This window comes from Canis aureus, chromosome 8 (genome assembly GCF_053574225.1).
Source record: "Canis aureus isolate CA01 chromosome 8, VMU_Caureus_v.1.0, whole genome shotgun sequence".
NCBI classification, from domain to species: domain Eukaryota; kingdom Metazoa; phylum Chordata; class Mammalia; order Carnivora; family Canidae; genus Canis; species Canis aureus.
Window position 1 is genome coordinate 8,005,362 of NC_135618.1, and position 20,070 is coordinate 8,025,431.

At 37.6% G+C, this 20,070-nt stretch overlaps 1 protein-coding gene and 1 pseudogene across 2 annotated transcripts in view; one reads left to right on the forward strand and one right to left on the reverse strand.

Moving 5' to 3' along the window:
• Positions 1-14,410, reverse strand: part of PIGK (phosphatidylinositol glycan anchor biosynthesis class K) — a 107,726-nt gene extending 93,316 nt beyond the window's left edge. The window contains exons 1-3 of one of the 2 annotated variants that reach the window (XM_077905087.1): positions 14,253-14,410; positions 9,099-9,152; positions 4,328-4,419 (exon numbers count right to left, since the gene is read on the reverse strand). In XM_077905087.1, the coding sequence (XP_077761213.1) occupies positions 4,328-4,419; positions 9,099-9,152; positions 14,253-14,348 (242 nt within the window). In that variant the 5' untranslated portion in view covers positions 14,349-14,410. The remainder of the gene's footprint in view (positions 1-4,327; positions 4,420-9,098; positions 9,153-14,252) is intronic. The other variant, XM_077905088.1, reaches the window with a different exon arrangement.
• A 2,085-nt stretch (positions 14,411-16,495) lies between these two features.
• Positions 16,496-19,459, forward strand: LOC144318225 (serine protease inhibitor Kazal-type 2 pseudogene; annotated as a pseudogene).
• Positions 19,460-20,070: the final 611 nt, after the last annotated feature.

A 20,070-nucleotide genomic window follows, 5' to 3' on the forward strand; every position in this document is an offset into this window, starting at 1 on the left:
TGGTTTCACTGATCTGTTCTATTGTTGCTTTGTTTTGTTTTTAGTATCTATTTATTTCTGCTCTAATCTTTATTATTTTCTTCCTACTACTAGTTTAGGGCTTTGTGTCTTCTTTTTCTAGCTCCTTTAGGTGTAATGTTAGGTTGTTTGAGATTTTTCTTGCTTGTTGATATGGGCCTACATTACTACAAACTTCCCTCTTAGACCAGCTTTTGCTGCATCCCAAAGATTTTGAACTACTATGTTTTCATTTTCATTTGTTTCCACATATTTTTAAATGTCCTCTTTGATTCCTCGATTGACACATTCATTGTTAAGTAGCAAGCTATTTAGTCTCCATGCATTTGTCTTCTTTCCAGATTGTGTGTGTGTGTGTGTGTGTGATTGATTTCTAGTTTTATACCACTGAAGATGGAAAAGACACATGATATTATTTCAATCTTTTTTAATTTGCTGAGACTACCTGTAGGGAGCCTCCTCCCTCTGCCTATGTCTCTCATGAATAAATAAATAAAATCTTTTTTAAAAAAAGAAGACTTTTGGCTCAAGTTTTGTTTCATATACCAATATTAGGGCCTGACCTCTGCTTAATGCCTTTTCTTTCCCTCCTAAGCATATTAAGCACATTGGAAGTAGCAAAACAGAGATTTAGTCCAAAAGAATTATTTGAGGGCAGAAAAATTCCTGAAAAAGTGAAATGTTTATGGAATTAAAACCAGGCAAATAAAAACAAAGTATCTGAGAGTGGGTAAGGTTACAGAAAGCATGGACACAAAGTAAAAAATGCCTGTCCTCCATGGAACTTAGGTATAAATATAAAAATAGTATGTCTCTTTATTTTCTCCCATAACCATTAAAACCCCTTTCCCCTGAGTCAACATTTTGAAATGGTATTATAAAATTCTGACAAACTATTTATTAAAATGTCTTTTATATCATATTAACATTTGCTAAGAACTAAAATAACACAATTTAGGAATGAGAAATGTTTTTATTTTTAAAGTATGAACTTGTGTTTGCTTTGCCTACCTGATAAAATATTTCCAAGTCACTTGTTTATTCACCCAATATTTACTGAGAACCTAATATAGGTCAGGCACTGTGCTACTGCTACAAGTACAAAATGAAGTAAAATATAATCTGTATTCCTTTCAAAGAATTTATAATCTACTGAGGGAGACATAATCAAAGTATACACAGGATACCACATAAACAGGGCAGCCCCAGTGGCGCAGCGGTTTAGCGCCGCCTACAGCCCGGGGTTTGATCCTGGGGACCCTGGATCGAGTCCCACATCAGGCTCCCTGCATGGAGCCTGCTTCTCCCTCTGCCTGTGCCTCTGCCTCTCTCTCTCTCTCTCTCTCTGTGTCTCTATGAATAAGTAAATAAAATCTTAAAAAAAGAAAAAAAAAGGATACCACATAAACAGAGAAAGGGAGCAGGGAAAGATGTTCTTAAAGTATTAGGGTAAATTTGGAAGGTCAGGTATAAGTTAAAGCTGTGCTTCCTAAACTTGACTGTGCATCAGAACCATATCTAGAGCTGCTGTCTAGGCCTCACTTAAGAGTTAGTGAATTAGAATCACCAGAGGTGGAGCCAAGAAATCTGTATTTTTAACCATAAGAGATTTGGATTCATGGCCAGGTTTTGGTAGAAATGAGCCAGAAGTACAGACAAGCATTCCAGGCACAGGGAATGGATCAATATGGTCAGAACGTGGGAAATTACAGACAGATCAGAGAAGTTAGAACCAGGGTAGTGACATGACTAATGTGACATTTCAAACAGAACCTATGGAATTGAAGTGAACTTCCAAAATAAATAGCAATCACTTGTATCATGTATTACAATGAATGATTTGTGACATGAACTAATTCCTTATTGAGGTATATGAGAAAATTATATGCAAATCCTTGCATTTCAAGACAAAGGTGAAATACTCCCTTGAAAAAGAAACAAATTGAAAAACAAAAACAAAACTAAGCCCTACTCATAATTTTTACTAAATGAACAGTCATTTTTCTTGACATATGTACCTAAAATATGAACAAAAGTTATTATATTTTTTAACTTAAAAATGTTCCATAATATATAAAAACAAATTCAAACTGCATTTTGAAATTCAAGCTTTAAAACTACAAACTGTTGGGACACTGGGTGGCTCAGCGGTTGAGCATCTGCCTTTAGCTCAGGGCGTGATCCTGGAGTCCTGGGATCGACCGGAGTCCTGGGATCAAGTCCCACATGGGGCTCCTTGTGGGGAGCCTGCTTCTCCCTCTGCTTATGTCTCTGCCTCTCTCTCTTTCATGAGTGAATAAATAAAATATTTTTTAAAAATAAATAAATAAATAAAAATAAAACTACAAACTGTTCTTAATGGTTTAAGTTTCCAAACTGTTATTTTATAACAATTTGTCACTTCCTAAGAATTTAGTTAGAAATATCTTTATACTTAATTCCAGGTAGGAGTAAAGCTAAGACAAATCACTAGTAAGAGGAATATTCACTGTAAATAGGCTAAAAGCCAAATCGAATCTTTTATATTGATCTCTGTTTGTAAAATAACAAATGGGTTTAAATCCCCAATTCATTCCCCATAAAAGATGTCACAGAGAGGTAAACAGGCAATCCCACGAAATAATAAGCTTTTAAAGAACATGCTTCAGAAACCTTGGAGCAAACCTACCAATTATAATATATAAAATACAGCCTATGGTTATATTCTGTTTTTAAAAAGTCTCTCTAAAAAATAAAAAATAAAATAAAAAATAAAATGTCTCTCTAAATCTTACTTAGAGCATTTAAACATACCATAATAACCTACAGACCAGACAAAGATTCATTTACTAAAGTCAAAACTATTGCCAAAGTATGCATACTAACTCCCTGGAGGAGCAAACAGTGTATAGAAGCAACAGCAGTTAAAAGCCAAAGGACTAACCACACAGCCCTATTAGAGGAGAACCAATTGACAAATTATAGTAATTGGCTAATTGCAAGAATAATACCTGTAAACTTGATATAGCAAACCATTCTTTCTCACAGTTAATTTAATATACCTTTTAAAATGGTAATATTACCAAGTTGCCTTAATTTCCAGATGAAATACAGGAATTAAATTACAGTTCTCATCAGCTTCTCAGGCTAACATGATCTATTTACATAGAATGTAATGTCTCTGTTTCCTGAGTTATTCACTGCTTCCTTTCTACTCCTACAGCACTTTATACATATCTCTATTTGCTTTTTATTGCAAGGACCCGAGTCCTGCAAAGAAGGTACTGTTATGACCACATCACCAAGGAAACAGGCTATGATAAAGTGACTTAACGAAAATCACTTACTAACTCAGATTTCAAATTTCCATCTATCTGGTTGCAAAGCTCTTTCCATATTGCCTCAAAGGAAGAGGGGAACATAGGACTAAATAAATCAAACCTAAATCACTAAATTGAACACAGTTTCTTCTGTAACTACACTGGAAGTAGCAAAACTAGCCCGATCATATCTGACAAACCAAAGGTAGAGAATATGTATCCAGGCAGAGGCATAGGGGTTTTGCTTAGTACCTGAACTCCCTCATGTAAATAGGAAATATCCCACTCCATGAGTCTCGTTAGAAGGCAGAGCCTACCTCCATTTATAGAAGCTAAAAATGCCATAGTCATTCTTCCCGTCACCCCTTCAGCATGAGCACAGGCACTTTAATGCCAATATGTCTTTCCCACCAAGAACTCTAAATTAAGAGCTAGAGAGAGTAAGAAGCTAGGACAACAAGGGCTGCATTCAGGCAGCAGCAGCATTAAGTTTTTAAAGGTGATGGTGGCAGCTATGCAGTAGTTGAGTCTAGGCAGCAATTTGTGGCAGTATCATTGTCACTGGCTGGTTTTATGTCATGATTTTCAGATGTCTTTCCTGTTACCTAGTCTAACACGTTCCTGACTTAAGACTGTATACAGCCTTCCCAGCAATTTGGTGAACTAACAATATACTTTCAATAAATTACTTTTCTACTTGAATCAGTCAAAATTGTTTTCTGTTGCCTACAATTAGAAACCCAGACTGAAGAATTTAATAAATAAATAAATGACATTAAACAATTATACTTAAATCTTTTTACCTTCTAAGGTATTAATTGTTGTTTTATGTAATTTGCCAAACAGTCTTAAGTAACAGCCACTTTATATACATGATGGTATACTCTAACAACAATAAAATTTCAAATCACTTTATCTCTGAAAGCAACATAAACATGCAAAAATAATAACAACTGTCTAACAGTAATTTTCACTGAGGTTCAGAGTTAAGCTTTATTAAGAATTCTTACCTGTCAGGAATACCTAGCCTCTTGACACTTCTGTAAACAGAAAGAGTATTTGCAACATGTCGATAATTAAACCAGAACCGGGATGTACATACCTGAAGTATTAAAACAAATATATTATTGTTATGAATCAAAATAAGCCACCAAGTTACAGAATTATTTCCCTTTAAGTAGGATTTACAGATCCCTTAAAAAAGAGTACATCATAATTCAGACTTACAAACAGGAAAGCATACGAACAATTGTCAATAAAACTAATCTCTCTAGAAAGAAGTCTTTCATAACTGCTATTAAATTAAAAAGACCATTCAGCTCAAGAGAAACCAAATTTGGGAAGAATTTAATCAAGTACTTAACCAACTTAGTTACTCTCAATTTATATGATTCTATAACATTCCTAAATTTAAAAAGATTAAATTCTTTAGAATCAAAAGCAAGCCCATAATCTCTTTATAAAATAGAAAACTAACTACCTTGGGTTATATAATATTCCTTTCACTCTGAATTGCTTTCTAATTCTAGTTATGAAAAATATGAGACAGGTAATATACCACTTTCACATGAACGTAAGAGAATGCATCATAAAGAAACTATTGAACTGATAGAAAACTAGAAACAATTTAAATAAGTTTTACATTAAAAAAAAAAAATGATCCCTAAAAATTATATCAAAGGTACCGGGCAAATCTAAGGCCATGCCTCAAAAATCAGCCCTCTGGAAAATCCATTCTAAAAGCCCCAAAGAGGGCAGCCTGAGTGGCTCGGCACTTTAGTGCCACCTTCAGCCCAGGGCGTCATCCTGGAGTCCCGGGATCAAGTCCCATGTCAGGCTCCCTGCATGGAGCCTGCTTCTCGCTCTACCTATGTCTCTGTGCCTCTCTCTCTCTCTCTCTCATGAATAAGTAAAAATCTTTAAATAAATAAATAAATAAATAAATAAATAAATAAATAAATAACCCAAAGACCCTCCCTACCTCCTACAACATGCCTCTGCTTGTAGTAGGTATAATGACAGCTTTGAGAATTGCATAAATACTCCTGTCCTTGCAAACAGAAAAGAACACAAGGTTTTATTAAGATGAATTTTCAACCTGGAATCCAATAAGGAAAAGATTATAATTTTTGACTACATTAAAATGTAGAATTCCATGTGTCAAAAATACCATAAAGTCCTAAATGAAATGAAAAACTGGAAATAATTGTAGCTCCATGAGAAAAAAATGAGCAATCCAATTTTCAAAAATGGGAAAAAGATGAGAGCAATCATTTCATAATAAAGGTATTCAAAATGGACAATAAAACTCTTAATGATGCTCAACTTTTGTCATAACTTAAAAAACACAAATCGAATTGATAAGTATTCAAAAGTTCATGACAATTCATAGTATTGGCAATCATGTGGGAAAATGAATAACCCATATTCTACTGTTGGGAATTTAAACTAATATAAACCTTCTAAGAAGGTAATTTGCAACATACATCAAATTTGAATATATATTTATCTTTTGATTTATCTTAGATAAGTATGCAAAAATACATATTCAAGAATCTTCACTATAACACTGCCTATACTAGGAAAAATTGAAATAAAGCTAGAAATCTACTGATTCCATAACTTGAGCAGAAATAGCTTAATTTACATCTGAATTAGTCATAATAAAAACCAGTATATTCAGTGCACTTTATCATACCCAAAAGCCTTTTCTCAGCTATTATTTAAGCATAAACCTGAGAGACTGCCTTCATTTTTACCAGCAACTTACTAGACATGAAATGAAGGTGGCAAAAGAGAAGGACCAGGACATACCAACTTAATATAAATTATTCATATTCTCAAAATGAAATACAAAAAAAAAAAAAAAAAGCCAGTTGTAAAAGAGCATGTGATATGATCCATTAGCCTTTTTGAAAGGAGGGAGGGGTACATAGGAATGCAATTATATGCACTGGAAATTTCTGAAAGGATGCACAAGAAAATAATAATAGTGATCACAGAGATTAAAAATGGGAGTCAAAGAGGGATATTGTGATTTTTCAGTTTACACCCTTCATCACTGTACCTTTTTTTAACCATGAGTAAGGATTAGCATTATAGCTTTTTTTTTTTTTTTTTTTATTAAACATTAGCAAAGGGCAGCCCCGGTGGCTCAGCAGTTTAGCACTACCTTCAGCCCAGGTTGTGATCCTAGAGACCCGGGATCGAGTCCCCCATCAGGCTCCCTGCAATGGAGCCTGCTTCTCCCTCTGCCTGTGTCTCTGCCTCTCTCTCTCTCTCTCTCTCATGAATAAATAAATAAAATCTTTTAAAAATAAATAAACAAACAGCAGCAAAAATGATTTACTGAAAGCAGATCTTGAAACTAAAATGAAATTCAATTTTCCTTCTATCTCCCTATGGTGGCAAAGTTTCTCAGTCATAGTACAATGGCAAAAGGGCATTCATTTATGTTTGATCATTTAGTCAAGACTAAAAACAAAGTAATTCAAATTGGTAGAGAATAAAAACACATGTTTTTTAAATGTGAATTATATAACACTGAAAAAAAAAATGCATGCTTAGTATTTCCAACTTGGGCCTGGTCAAATTTAAGAATTTTCCATTTAAGAAAGCACAATTCACTAAAGTCTCACTTTACGAAGTCTGAGTCCATGAGTAAAATATTACACACAATACAAAACTGCAATTGTTGTGAAATGCTCCGTAGTAATTCTTTCTCATCCTCATTTAATTTCTTATCTGAGACCCAAGTTACTGAGACCAAAGAGGGGCTCAGTTAGAGGTTTCCCAGCCTAAAAAAGCTTCAGTGTTTATGCTGTATAAGCTAATAGGTAATAGGCTCTTACTCCATAGGATGAGCCCTTTGGCAATTAGTTGTCTGAAAGGTAGACAGGTACACCCTTTTTTAAGAATTCCCATAGAGAGATTAGTCATTAAAGAACTCTTAGTTTCCTGGAGAGCAAGTTATCCTCTGGAATGGTGGAGTGTGGCCTGCCTCTTGGTAAGTTACCTCCTCTTTTAAGTGGTCACCAAAAACCTGTCTCCTTATCTTGAGCAGCTTTTGTTCAATTTCTTCATAAAATCTCTCTGGAGGAGTAGCACAGAGGTGTTGTTTGTTGAAGAACAATAAAACGATCCATATACTCACGTTAGGGTATTCTATTTAATCACAATAAAATTGTATGTAATACAGATATATATGGCGAATGTAATCACTATTTACTTTTAGCAACCTAGAGATAATTACATACTTTAATGAAACTATTCTCAATAAAACTACAAGGCCCCAAACATGCAGTCATCCTTTAGCCTTAGTAAAGGTAATTATAGTCTTATGCGGTTGTTCTACGCTCTTAGTCTAAGTCCTCTACCCACCCACCCACCTCCTTTACGCTCCCACTGTAGTCCTACAATTCATTATCCGGTTTTTCTCCTTTTCCAACATGAGTTACTGGCTTTGACATGCAGTGCGTCATCTACTCCCCCTTCCTTTTTCACAAAAATTCACTTTCTTTCTTGCCTCCTTATTTCCTCATTCTTTCTTCTAGTCAACCCTTTCATATATTTTCTTTCATTAAGTCAAATTTATTATATCTTCTAATCATATAAATGTCATGAAAAAGTCCCCAGCAGGGACTGGAACTATCATCCAAATACTTTCCAAGTGCAAGAAAAACAGAATTGATGACGTGTATTCTATTCTATTAGGGAAATTAAAAATATGAATTTATAAATCCAGATAAATTAAGATGGTAATTCACACCAAGAAAAAAAAGGGCAGAAGAAAAAAATAGGCCAATAAGTAAACTTTACTAAGAATCAAAACAAATGATATTAAAACAAAACTTAATTTGTTACCTAGCAGTCAAAAAGAAAAGGCAGAGAGTCATAATACATAGCTGTTTTGGGATTAGAGAAAAGAGGTAGGTACAGTGCTTCTGGAGAGCAATTATGCTCCATAACTTCCCAAATTAATGCCTTAGGAATTTATCCTAAAGAGCATATCAGTCAGGTTCACAAAGGCGTAGGTATAAGGCTGTCCAACATAGCCTTGTTTAAAATGATTAAAGATTTAGAATCTAAATACCCATGAACTACAGATTATGGTACATTGATAAAATGGAAAATATCGCAGCCTTTGGAAGTAGATTATGCATCTCTACATTGACAGGGAAAGACCTCCAAGATATACTGCTATGGGGTGCAAAAAAACAGGTATAAGATGACCCTAGTTACATAAAATCATTTATCTTTGTGCTTATATGTGGAGGGAAAGAAGGCTAGAGGAATCAAAATGTTAATTCTGGCATGCGTGGGACTTGAACATATTTTCTCTGTCTTCCGTTTTTTTAAATTGAGGTGATAGTCACCCAATATAAAATTAATCTGTCCTCTTCTAAACTTTTCTGTATAATTTGAATTTTCTATGACGATCATTTATTTTTATAGCCAGAAAAGAAAACAATTAAAAAACAGTCCAAGTAGAGAGTATTTACAAACATTACAGATAATACAATTATTAGTTTCCATCATGAATTGTACATTTTATAAAATGATTCCTTTAACAATAGCATCCCTATTTATTCTTATATTCATTTACATATCACCACACAGCATACTGAAGGCACAGAATACTAGTTCATACAACTTAAAATACAGCCAAATCAAATAAGGCGTGTAAGATGAGAAACTTTTTTTTCAGAAATTTGATTCACACAAAATTTTCTCACCTATCTAATGTGAACAGCAACATATACCTTTACAGAACATACTTACCAAAACAGCCCAGTTATTTGTATGGCCACTTCTAAAGAATTGTTCTGTTTGATCCTACAAGTCAAATAAGAACAAAAACATTAGAAAAACCACATTTCTGAGAATAAAGACTGAAAAAGAACAGTTAAGATTCATGGAGTCTTCAGTAATAATATAATGAGAGTAAGTTATCACTATGCACATTTATAAAGGTTCTAGTGTTTTGATCTTATAAAGAACCCAAGTTTTATTTTTTGTTGGAGTGGGGTCTTAGGGCACTGCTTGTTTTTATACATTTTATCTCGAACACAACCAGCTCTTCCTCATATGCTTCTAGTTTTCCATTCAGTCTTCAAACCGCGAACATCTTATTTTCATGCCTTGATGCTACACATAAAAATTAACACCCTTCTTACTGAAGTCTCATTCATTACTTCTTCCTACTCTGTGCTAGATGGTTCCAGTTACTTTATTTGAACACATCAAAATATTTGATTAACCACATTCTCTAGCACATTGTTATGTATCCTTTGGCTAATCTGTTAAAGTCTGAACCATATTTGTCAGAGTGGAGTATTACAAAACCTCAAAAGCCAACATCCAAATACCTAATGAGCATGATATTATATATTAAAATAATAGTGGATATAAGCCTTAATGACCCCAGATCTGCTACCAAACAGTATTAATTATGAGAAGTTATCCTGCCTGGATTCCAATCTGGGCCCTATTATTTACTAGCGTTAAAAGCTTAGGAAAGCTCTGAGCCTCCATTTTCCCATCTATAAAATAGTAATATTACCCAACACATAGAAGGTAGGAATGGTGATGGGAACATAATAATCGCATAACAAACATTAGCTGTTTTAATTTTCAGCTGGCAAGAAAATTTTAGGGAGAAAAAAATTAAAAATTCCCTCAAATCTGTGGATCATATACACATATACATGTATTTTTTAACCTTTTTCAACAGATACCTAGATGCAAAAGAAAACAATGCACTACAATAGATAAAGCATTAGTTTAAAAATCTGAAGATCTGGACTTCAGCCCCAATCCTATTGCACACACGGCTGTGAGACTGGGGTTAAGTCACTTGACTTCCCTCATGCAGAAGGTAAGATCTGACTCAATAGTCTCAAATAGTCTCAAATGTCCCTTCTAGCTGGAAATTCTTACATCATTAAGACTTCAGTGAAGAATTCGATATGGCAAAACTCTTTTGTGATTGTTTAAACAAAACAATACAGGCACTGCAAAGTTACTCACTCATTCTCCATCTCATGAATGGAGGGCCCATTACGTGCCAGGTACACGTAAAGTACGGTGATACAAAAATCACTAAAAAGCATGCTGCTTCCTCTCAAGAACCCCAGAGTTCAATAAAGAAGCATGCAAACATGTCCACGCCAATGTAGCATTCATTCATCCCATTTATTGGCTGTCATGTGCCAGCTGCTGTCCTGAGTGCTCAGAATACAATGATGGGCAAAACAGTCATAGTACTTGCCTCCAGAGGTTACTATCCAATTTGATAGACACACATTAAGCAGATGAGGGCAAACTATAAATCCTATAGGGAAAAGATACACAGTATCATGAAAGAGTATAACAGACTCCTAGAGAGACCTGACTTGACCTGATTCTGGCAGTGGGAAGTGGGAAGGCATCAGGGAAGTTTTCCTTCAAGAAGTGACATTTAGGTTAGGATCCAAAAGATAAAGAGAATAGGGAAGATAATTTCAGACAAAAGGAAATCCACCCTAGTGGCAGAAAGGAACTTAAAAGGTTTTGAGAAACTGAAAGATTAGAGTAACTAGAAGTCAAAGAAATCGAGAGAGAGAGAGAGAGAGAGAGAGAGAGAGAGAAACTGGAAGTGCAGGCAAGGCAGGGGCCAAAGTATGCAGGGCCTTGTTCATGGGTCATACTGAAGATTCTGTTCTTGATCCTTAAGGAAGCTTTAAGATGTTTATGAGTGACACGATCTGATTTGCATTTTTAAAAGTTATTCTGGCTGCAGCTTGAAAAATAGACTGGAAGGAAGAGAAACTTGAGGCAGACCAGTTAGGGAGCTACTACACTCTTTTTATTTTTTAAAGATTTTAATGTATTTATTTGACACAGAGAGAAAGAGAGCACAAGCAGGGGGAGCAGCAGAAAGAGAGGGAGAAGCAGGCTCCCCAAAGGTAGCCCACGCTATGCGGGACTCCATCCCACAACCCTGCGATCCTGACCGGGGCTGAAAGCAGAGGCCTAACTGACTGAACCACCCAGGTGCTCCTAGCCTTTCCATTCTTAAGTGAACGATGATGGAATAACAGGTACTATAATGTATGGATTATAGCAGATGAGTGCTATACTAGCTAAGTGTACAAATTAACAACAGTATAAGCAAAGGCAAGGGATAAGGAAAGGCTCTACAGAGGTTATGCTTTTACTGCATCTTAGTAAAAAAAAAAAAAAGGGAAGAACAAAAGGCATTAAAAAAAAAAAACATGGTTAATGGTTAATGTGAAAAACCACAGCAACAACGTAACTACAAAAAAAATGGTATCCAAAATGAAGGATACAAGATAATTCACTAAAATAAAGGAGGAAAATAGCTAACTTCTATTCATACTTGTATTATATTAAAAATATACCTTATAGGGTAGCCCGGGTGGCCCAGCGGTTTGATCCTGGAAACCCCGAATCAAGTCCCACATCAGGCTCCCTGCATGGAGCCTGCTTCTCCCTCTGCCTATGTCCCTGCCTCTCTGTCTCTCATGAATAAATAAAATCTTTAAATAAATAAATAAATAAATAAATAAATATATATACCTCTCATAAATATTGAACTATCTAGATTAGCAGTAATTTATGGATACAGAGAGAGAGTGCTTTTCTAGCTTTTCTAACTGGAGGGTATGTATTTAAAAACTTTAAAACCCGGTCTAAACTCAAGGTACTTAGGAGGTGGAAAGAAAGGACTCCAATAAGATCAAAACGGGGAACTCTCAGTGATTCAGCAGTTGAATGTCTGCCTTTGGCCCACAGCGTGACCCCAGGGTCTCAGGATTGGTTCCCACGTCAGGCTCCCTGCATGAGGCCTGCTTCTCCCTCTGCCTGTGTGTCTCTGCCTCTCTCTCTCTCTGTGTGTCTCTCATGAATGAATAAATAAAATCTTAAAAAAACAAAAAACAAAGCGAAACTGAATTAATTATTCCTATAATTTAGAATCTTGCTGTGTTTTGGATATTTAGCTGCATGAAAATCATTGGTTGTTCAACAGGTTTTAATGACGTTGAATTATTTTGTGTTCCTTTTGACTTTTTGGTAGATTCGTTACCTAAGAACTTAAGAGAGTAATACATTAGTATAGTTTGCTTGTTTTTGAAATTCAAATTGGGGGATGCCTGGGTGGCTCAGGGGTTGGGCGCCTGCCTTTGGCTCAGGTCGTGATCCTGGGATCCAGTCCCCCATCCGGCTCCCTGCGAGGAACCTACTTCTCCCTCTGCCTGTGTCTCTGCCCCTCTTTCTCTCTTTCATGAATAAATAAATCAAATTAAAAAAAAAAAAAAGATCAAAACGTGGGCAGAGACCAGATTATGATGTGTTTAGACCTTCTTCTGTGAGCAACCAGGAAAACACTGAAAGGATTAAATGGTTAAGAATGACCTGAGTGGGTTTGCCTTTTATGAAGCCTAATGTAACATACAAGTGAGTGACTCTAGAAGCCTGGGGGGGGGGGGGGGAGGGAGGGAGACGAGATAGTTCTTGCAAACAGTCTAGGCAAGAAATGACCAAGGCTCCCATGAAGCCAGTGGAACTGGGAAAGCGAAAGCAATTTATTTTATTTTATTTATTTATCAAAGATTTAATTTATTTATTCATGAGAGACACAGAGAGAGAGAGGCAGAGACACAGGCAGAGGGAGAAGCAGGCTCCATGCAGGGAACCCGATGTGGGACTTGATCCCGGGACTCCAGGGTCATGCCCTGGGGTCAAACGCAGGTGCTCAACCACCGAGCCCCACCGCAGGCTGCCCTGAAAACAATTTTTTTTAAAGATTTATTTATTTACTTATGATAGACAAAGAGAGAGAGAGGCAGAGACACAGGAGGAGAGAGAAGCAGGCTCCATGCGGGAGCCCGACATGGGACTCGATCCTGGGACCCCAGGGTCACGCCCTGGGCCAAAGGCAGGTGCTAAACCACTGAGCCACCCAGGGATCCTCCCTGAAAGCAATTTTTAAAGTTCAAAACACAGAATCTAGCCATGATCAACATGTGCGATTAAAAAAAAAAAAAGTTTATTTGCAAAAAATAATAACTTCAAAACAGGTATGTGACACAGTGAAAGCAATTTTTAAAGTTCAGAACACAGAATCTAGCCATGATCAACATGTGCGATTTAAAAAAAAAAGTTTATTTGCAAAATAATAATAGTAATTTCAAAACAGGTGACACAGTGAAAGCAATTTTTGAAGTTGAGAACACAATCTAGCCATGATCACCATGTGCGATTAAAAAAAGTTTATTTGCAAAAATAATAATAATAATAATAATTTCAAAACAGGTGTGTGACTCCGTGAAAGCAATTTTTGAAGTTGAGAACACAATCTAGCCATGATCACCATGTGCGATTAAAAAAAGTTTATTTGCAAAAATAATAATAATAATAATAATTTCAAAACAGGTGTGTGACTCCGTGAAAGCAATTTTTGAAGTTGAGAACACAATCTAGCCATGATCACCATGTGCGATTAAAAAAAAAAAAAATTTATTTGCAAAAAATAATAATTTCAAAACAGGTGTGTGACTCAGTAGCAACCCCGGAGGACGTGGGCTCCGGCGGAAGACGGTTCTCGAACTGGAAGATGATCCCGCCTGGTCCCGGGAGGCGCAGGCCCGACCCCGAGTCCTGGGGGAGGAAAGGCGCGCAGGGGCCCCGACCTCCCGCGACGCAGAACCAGGAGCAGGCGCTTCGCCCCGCCCCCGCCCCGCCCCCGCGCGCCCCGCCCCTCACCCCACGCCCCGCCCCCTCACCCCGCGCCCCGCCCCCTCGTCGCGGGTCAAGGGCGAAGGCACAGCCCCGCGGCCCCGCCCCGCCCCGCCTGACGCCGTCCCCGGCGCCCCGAGGATGCTCCCGCGGCGGCCGGGGCTCGCGCATCGGCTCTGCGGGGCCTCCGCCTACCTCGATCCGACCAGCGGCCACGCTGCCGACGGACAAAAGCAACAACCACCCGGCCAGGGGCCTCAGGCGCTCGCGGGGAAGGCAGGCGGCCACCATGCTCCCGGCGCCGCTTCCCGCTCCCGGAGGGGGCGGAGCCAGTGCCGGAAAGCAGCGCGGCGCGGTTTTGCGTCGCTTTTTTTTTTTTTTTTGCGACGCCACCCGCACCTCCTTGAAGCCGGCCTTCAGTGAACAGGTGCTTGCTCTGAGTTCAAGATTCCCCGGGTCGCGGGGCCAGGGTGGATGGGACGTTTTTTTTCTTTTTTTTTTTTTTTAATGCAAAAAGGTGGTTTTATTAAAGCACAGGGACAGGACTCATGGGCAGAAAGAGCTGCGCTAGAGTCATGAGGAGTGACCCATTATGTACCTTCAAGTTGGGAGATGGTTAGAGATAGCATTAAGTTTCTTTTTTTTTTTTTTTTTTTTTTTGCAAGCTCCGAGAGCCTAATTTTTAAATTTTTTTTAAAAATAAATTTATTTTTTATTGCTGTCCAATTTGTCAACATATAGAATAACACCCAGTGCTCATCCCATCAAGTGCCCACCTCAGTGCCTGTCACCCGGTCACCCCCACCCCCCACCCACCTCCCCTAGGCTTTTAAAAGATTTTATTTATTTATTAATGAGAGACACACACAGAGAGAGAGAGAGAGAGGCAGAGGCACAGGCAGAGGGAGAAGCAGGCTCCATGCAGGGAGCACTATGGGGACTGGATCCAGGGTCTCCAAGGTCACGCCCTGGGCTGAAGGCAGGTGCTTGACCGCTGAGCCACCCAGGGATCCCTGGACATTTGCATTTTAGATAATTCCTCCTTCACTCACGATTCATATGCATACTAAGTACCCACTGTGGTTAGTCCTACTGATATTGGAGAAACCCCTTTACGGGTATTAACTCCTCCTCTGAATCCCTCAGGCATTTATCTTTCTTTTAATTTGATTTTTTTGAAAAGATTTTATTTTTTCATGAGAGACATAGAGAGAGAGAGAGGCAGAGAGACAGGCAGAGGGAGAAGCAGGTCCCATGCAGGAAGCCGGATGCAGGACTCCATCCCGGGTCTCCAGGGTCACACCCTGGGCCCAAGGCAGGTGCTAAACCACTGAGCCACCCGGGCTGCCCCAGCATTAAGTTTCTAAGGAAATTTGCAAGCAAGGTTTCCAGGACCTTGAGGGGGCTAGCTATTCTAGGGGAAATCTCATTTATTACTGTCTAATAAAACCTGAGTCATGACACCCTTCGAATGAATATTGGTGGGTCATATGTTTGGGGGATGATTTCCAACATATACCTTGGAGGAGCAGAGATAAAAGTCTTCAAAAGAACTTTTATATGTTGAAGTAGACTTACAGGGTCCTGGGGGTTGAGCTAAGATTTCTTTTTGCCCTTGGCAAAGTATCAACATGGAGGCAGTTGAGTCCCTAGAGAAAGGTCTCCCTGCCTATCTCAAGGACCTGTCAATGGGCTGTAGGCAGTAAGGAAATTTATTAATTTTTCCTCTACCTTTGTTTCCTACCCCTAGGATGATTGTGAGCATTAAATGATTAATGAAGCACTTGGTACGGTGCCCAGTACAGAGTAGGTCCCATGTAACTGAGTTTTACTTATTTTTATTGTTTTTTTTAATTTTTTTCTTTGATCCTTGATCTTTAACCGCATTTTCAGTGTTTGTATTGTAAAATAGAACGTTTAAATGGCTATTTGAAAAGTGGGGGAGAAAAACCTGTGACCCTCCCCCCCCCATAAATCTTAAGAAGCTATTTCCTAGTTTGCATAGTGTGGCCAATTCCTTGAATTATGTGAAGTGATAAAGTGGGATATAGTGGGAAGAGCAAGCCTTTGGCCACACAAAGATGATGGATTGAGTTACTTGGAAACATGGGTGGATGCTGCAGTTAACAGGCATGGGGTCTTATCATTAAAAGCTTGAACATAGAGAAATTGTTTAAATTTTTGTATCTTCTGTAATTGTGGAGCTAAAATTTACTTCGAAGAGAGTCTGAGAATTTGATAAGATCATGTGGATTCGTTCCATTATGTTCATTATAAGCATTCAATTTTAAATTATCTGTATCTAGCATGACATAAACATGTTTATGCTACTTTGTGATCTTCATGATTTTGTATTTGAATGGTAACTTGGATATCCATCATCATCGTCATCATCATCATAATTCCTCAAACAATAATAATAATATAATATAATCATAATGCCTCTAGGTAATCGCCCCTTTACTGGACAATACAAAGTTTCCGAGTTTTACTATAAAAACCATATTGTAAAGCGTACCTTTGTGCATTTGGCCTTTTACACTTGTCGAATTATACTCTTTGGATAATTTCCTAGAACAGGAATCTTAAGTCAAAAGGTAGAAAAATGTTAGTGCCTTTCAATATATTGCTTTCCAAAATGTACACTCATGGTGCTATCAAAATACAACCTAACACCAAATTATACCTTTTTTTCCCTCTAAATTTCTTGCTACAAAAATGTTACCTCAGGGTTGTTCTACTTCTACTTCCTTGATTGCTCTCAAGATCTGACGTCTTTCCCTGTGTGTATAAACTGTCTTATGTACTCTGATGTAACTATTCTGCTCATAGCTTTGTTATACACATGAATTTGAATACATTTATGAAGAAGTGACATTAAGCCTTCATATTTTATGCTACTGCTTTTCCCAGTTTCTTGTCTCTCTTTCCATTTTGTTTCCTTTGCTACTGTATCTCGTGAGGTATTTAATGTTAGGTGCTCAATTTTCAGGCTTTCCCTTGTAAAGAGAGCACACGACCAGAATGTCTTACACCTGAAATGTCACAAGTTCATGCAAGTCTCAGATCAAGTTTTATTTTCTTTTGATTTTTTATTTAACTATTCAACTATCTAGACTATATTTTGGTATATGCCATGAGATGTTATAAGAGATATCTATGCTGCGTAACAAAGCACCCAAAACTTTATAGTGTGTCCATAGCAAGAGACACAAGGGTGCAGAAATGGAGACATGATTCTAGGGAGCCGTTGCTTTAGCAATCTACTACTTTTATCAAAATTGGTATTCCATCATCTGACAGGCAATGCTTACCTTACCTAGTGACTCATAATAATTCTGTTATTAAACACTTGTCATAAATACAGTATTTCTGGGCTTTCTGTCCACTTCAGTTAAAATATATGTCTTTCTTTGGGGCCAGTACTGTGTTATTTTAATCACTGTTGCTTTAATATGCTTTGTTATTTGGCCATTAGGGCTAACCGTTTTAGTAAACTTAATTTTTCTTTTTTTTTAAGATTTTATTTATTTATTCATGAGAAACACACAGAGAGTGAGAGGCAGAGACACAGGCAGAGGGAGAAGCAGGCTCCATGCAGGGAGCCGGACGCAGGACTCGATCCTGGGTCTCCAGGATCACACCCCGGGCTGAAGGTGGCGCTAAACCCCTGAGCCACTGGGGCTGCCCAGTATACTTAATTTTTCACAAAAATTCTTTGATTTTTATGATTTTTGCTTGGTCATTTTCCAAGTGAATTTTATAATAATTTTCCAAGTTATAAGAAAATAATACTATTTTGACTTTTAATGAGATTATTACAGAATCTATTGATAAATTTGAGAAAAGCTGCATCTTTATCATATTTAGTCCTTCACCCTAGAATATGGAACTCTCTATTTGCGGTTCCTCTTTTTAATTTTTCGGTAGAACTTTAAGCCAGAGGTACTTAAATTAAGCAACTTCCTAAGCATTGTTAACATTTGTTGTTATTCTTAATGGATCTTTTTTCACTGTATAGGAAATATATACATATATATCATTATAAATAGGTAATATCCATAATACTATGTATTCTGATTGATTGGTTATTGCTGATATTCAAATAGTATTTTCTGTCCAAGTACTTTTTCACTATTTTGATAAGAATTAATTAATAATTACTTAAGATTTTTGTTTGACAAATTGTTTTGGTTTTTCTAGTTTTTAAGTAATGTTATCCTCAATTTACCTTTTTGTCTCTTCCTTTCCAATATTATTTCTTGTATTTCTTTTTCTAGCTTATATTATGTCTGGATAGCAAGAAGAATTAATGTTGATAGCAAGAAGATTTTCTTGTTTCATTTTGTTTTTAAAAGGATGGCTTTAGCATTTTTCCATTAAGTCTATCATATTATTAGAATCTATCATATTTATTAGAATAAATACTCATTGTCATGTTAAAGAAGTAGATTTCTATTTCTCTTTGTCTTTTCATTGAACCACTGATTTTCAAGTGTGGAAAAGAGCCAGCTTCATACCCAAGTGTAGGACACACGAGCAGTTTTAAACACCACTCAACACAGGAAATAATTTTTTTTTATCTGTTAGTATGTGAAATTGCATTGTTTAAAATTTGGTTAGAACTGTTAATTCATGGATACAGAGAACAGGTTGGTGGTTGCCAGAGGTGAGGGGCAAGGTAGACAAAAAAGGAGCAAAGGCACTCAAAAGGTACAAACTTCTATTTACTGTATAAGATAAGTAGATCCTGGGAATATGATGTTTAGCATGGTGACTATAGTTAACAATACCAAGCCCTGGGGATCCCTGGGTGGCGCAGCGGTTTGGCGCCTGCCTTTGGCCCAGGGCACGATCCTGGAGACCCGGGATCGAATCCCATATCGGGCTCCCGGTGCATGGAGCCTGCTTCTCTCTCTGCCTGTCTCTGTCTCTGTCTCTCTCTCTCTCTGTGACTATCATAAATAAATAAAAATAAAAAAAATTAAAAAAAAAAAACAATACCAAGCCCTATTCCCACCCCAGCCTGTCACCTGTCCAACCTTGGGTCACACTGCATGTCCCACTGGCACTGAAGTAGACAGCAACCTGACAGCCAGCCACAGGGGGAGCATGGTGCTCTTGGCATCCTGGCCAGGTACTGGGCAGCCTCTTTGGACTCGGAACTCTTCCATTTGGCCTGCCTTAAGAATACAAAACACCAAACTGCGATCAGTATAAATTACCAGGATGCCCTATAGACAGACTTTAGCCCTGTGTTTGGAAACAACATGTCCACTTATCCCAATGAGTGTACTCTGTGCATGAAAATCAGGGAAGATGGTCATGGTATTAAAATAATCCAGAGTAGACCATGTTGATGGAGCAGTTTATAGAAGAGAAATTGGATAATCCACCTTCATCAGAATGCTAGATGAGTTCCATTTTCCCATTTTCCCTTTCCTGTGTTTCTTTGCACAGGATTTGTTAGACAACATTTTCTGAGAGGAGGTGTGGAAGAGAGTTATATGCAGTGACTGATAATTCAAGCAAACACAAAAAGTCCTTGTTTCTTGGCTACAATACTGTATTGTGTATTTGAAAGCTGCTAAGAGAGTAGATCTTAAAAGTTTTATATGAAAAGTCCACAGCGAATATCATTCTCAATGGGGGAAAACTCAGAGCTTTTCCCCTAAGGTCAGGAACACTGCAGGGGTGTCAACTCTCACTACTGTTGTTCAACATAGTACCAGAAGTCCTAGCCTCAGCAATCAGACAACAAAAAGGAAGTAAAAGGCATCTGAATCAGCAAAGAATAAGTCAAACTCTTACTCTTCACAGATGACATGATACTCTACATGGAAACCCAAAAGACTCCACCCCAAGATTGCTAGAACTCATACAGGAATTCAGCAACATAGCAGGATATAAAATCAATGCACAGAAATCTCGTTACATTTTTATGCACTAGCAATGAGAGAGAAGAAAGAGAAATTAAGGAGTCAATCACATTTATAATTGCATCCAAAACCAT